The 2,700-nt window shown below is 48.4% G+C and overlaps 1 protein-coding gene across 1 annotated transcript; it reads right to left on the bottom strand.

Annotated features, from left to right (window-relative positions):
• Positions 1-1,276: 1,276 nt before the first annotated feature.
• LOC109163561 lies at positions 1,277-2,069 on the bottom strand. Its single transcript, XM_019312312.1, has 2 exons — positions 1,620-2,069; positions 1,277-1,288 (listed from the first exon to the last, which is right to left on the bottom strand). The coding sequence occupies exons 1-2, from the start codon at positions 2,067-2,069 to the stop codon at positions 1,277-1,279; spliced, it is 462 nt and encodes a 153-aa protein (XP_019167857.1).
• Between the last annotated feature and the right edge of the window lie 631 nt (positions 2,070-2,700).

The raw sequence follows: 2,700 nt of genomic DNA, 5'->3' as shown, positions 1-2,700 counted from the left end.
TGTTATTAGGCAACAAACAATCCGGTACCAACATTACCAAAATCCTTTGCTCTGCAGACAACCACTTCTTCTTCGGTCTAGAGGCTTGAGTGAAACCACTCGTACGGCTCAACAAATAGCTCAAGTAGTCACGGTACCCCATGGTATCCGTACTAATCCAAGCATGACCACTGTACTGAGCCATTCTGGTAGCAGACAAACTCAAAAGCTGAGCCAGCCTCTTCTCAGAAAGCACCAACTTTACACCTCTCACTTTAGAAATGATCTCAAGCTTATCACCTTCCCTTGTCACAACCATGTGATGATAAAACTCTTTAACCACACTCGGGTAAGTCTCGGCCCTTATGGCGAGAAACCCATCCAATAAACCCTGAAATCTAAGCATATCCAACAAGGCACTAGGAAAAGATTCTGGGTCAAAAGCTTTACCTTCAAGAACAAGGTAGTGGGCATCCACCCACTCCGCTTTTCTAGCCAAACTTGATCTTCTAGGCATGGCAAGAGATGACCCAAAGCTCAACAAACAAAGCCCACAACCTCCTCTTCTTTCCTCCTTACACTCGTTGCCCCTCTCTTTCTCTTGAGCTCTCTCTCTCTCTCTCTCTCGATCGGCTCTCTCGGCGACAATAGGTCGGCGCGGCACGGCGGAGCTCCGGGCTGCTGCGACGATGGCGTAGCGGTGGCTCGGTGACGGTGGGGCGACGGGTTGGTGGTGGTGGCGGTGAAGCTACGGGTTGGGGGTGGGATTAGGTGTTCTCACGGGTGGAGAAGAGAAGAAGAAAAGAGAATTTGGGATTTTAGGGATTTGGGAGAAATTAGGGAAAAAGATTAATTAATTTGGGGATTTTGGGTAAAGTGGAAATTTATGGTTTAGATTGAATTAAAATTGGATAGGTTCTAAGAAAGATAATTGGCTCAAGTGGTTTAGAGGTTAGGTTGATAAAGAATAGGCTTAGGTTCAAAACTCAAAGGTTATAATTAAACATTAGGTTTGGCTTTTAAGCTACACAAGGAGAGGTTTTTGGTATGAATTTTGCTATTTCCAAATTCAAAGAATACTTGGAAAATTTAGGGAGCTCACAAGGAATTGTTGTAAGAACAACCAAGTATAAGGATTGTAGAATTGGCCCAAATCACAAAACATTACAAGGATGGATTGTTAACTTCATAACGAAACTTATATACCAAACTAAAGAAATCACTTAGCAAGAAGAGTTTACACTAAGCTCCAAAAGAATCACTTACTAGGGAAACATGCCAAGGATTGCCAAGTAGCTCAAATAGACATCTACGAAACACAAGGTAACACTCAAGGCAACAAAGAACACGGTGATCGCAGAAAACAAGGATAGGCTAGAGAAAAGGGGTTACCTGCCAACTCATCCTCCATCAAGCCCTCCAACTCAGCCTGTGAACGCGCCATCACAAAGACCTTTCCAGGTGGCCTAGCTCCGACTGCTCCATAACCACGAACTCCCTCCCGAGGCTCCTCCGACTCCCGGGGGTGGCGGCAACGCTCTCTGACCGGCAAGCTGGGGACACTCCGCGACTTTGTGACCATGATCCCCGCATCGGAAACACCTAAACGCCTGACCATGACAATCTTGGCCCGTGTGCACCTTCCCACATCTACGGCAAACAACCGTCTTAGCTTGATCCCGATGCTCCATTCTGATAGGTCCTTGAGAAGAAGATGACACGTTCTTGGCCTGGAAACTCGGTCTTGGCTTCTTAAAGGTAGAAGAACCTCCGCCCTCGGTCCTCTTCCTAGCATGCTCGAACGATCCTCTCTGAAGCTGCTGCACGCGATACAGATCGGCGGCACACACGTAAGCGTCCTTAAGAGAACTCGGCCTACTCATAGTCAAAGCTTTTCGCGCCTCATAGTTCAGACCGGCCACGAATTTCTCGACTTTAGCGAGCTCTGTAGGCACAAACATCCTCGCAAGACGTGTCAACTCCAAGAACCTCTTGTAGTATTCAGCCACAGGCATGGATCCTTGCTGCAGGTGGAGAAACTCTTCATACATGGCGGCGCGCACATGTGTTGGGTAGAACCTCTCGCGCATTCTGTCCTTGAGCGCGGTCTAGTCGAACTCGGGTTCTTCAAGAAGAGCCGGACCTTCATGGACCCACCACAAATCTGCTTCATGGCAAAAGTAGAACGTTGCCAGTTCTGCTCTTCTCTCTTCGGGGCAACCCACAATGGTGAAGATCTTGTCAAACACCCGTAGCCACTCTTCTAAGACTAGCGGGTCTTCCTCGCCGGCGAAGGTTGGCGGCCTATGTCCCGACACCAAACGACCTACATCACGGTGCCATGCAGGGGGAGGAGGCGGCACAGCGTGATTGTTGTTCAACAAAGCTTCACTGAGCGTCTGCAGGGTCTGAGACAGCTGGTGAAGGTTCTGAGCGAGCTGCTCGTTGGTCGGGGTCTCCGGGGTGCGTGCTCGGGGACGAGGAGGCATCGCAACTTCTACAACAACAACACGGTTACCAAAAGATAGCAAACAAGCAAGAACAGAAAGCAACACAACGCTCACCGCGCAACCTAGAGTCCTAAGCCTAACACTTAGCTTCTTAAGGTCGCTTAGAGGTCTCAAACCACACTTAGACACTTAGAGAGTCTAGAATTAACTCTTCCTAGGTTCAAACCTAGTCTCTGATACCAACTGTAACACCCCCCAAAACATGCTATAT

Source organism: Ipomoea nil, unplaced genomic scaffold, assembly GCF_001879475.1.
Source record: "Ipomoea nil cultivar Tokyo-kokei standard unplaced genomic scaffold, Asagao_1.1 scaffold3030, whole genome shotgun sequence".
Lineage (NCBI taxonomy): Eukaryota > Viridiplantae > Streptophyta > Magnoliopsida > Solanales > Convolvulaceae > Ipomoea > Ipomoea nil.
Note: the sequence above shows the minus strand (reverse complement) of the source record. Positions and strands in the feature narration are given on the sequence as shown.

Coding starts and splice junctions, on each gene's coding strand:
- LOC109163561 (XM_019312312.1), bottom strand. CDS start 2,069: ATGCGCGAGAGGTTCTACCCAACACATGTGCGCGCCGCCATGTATGAA.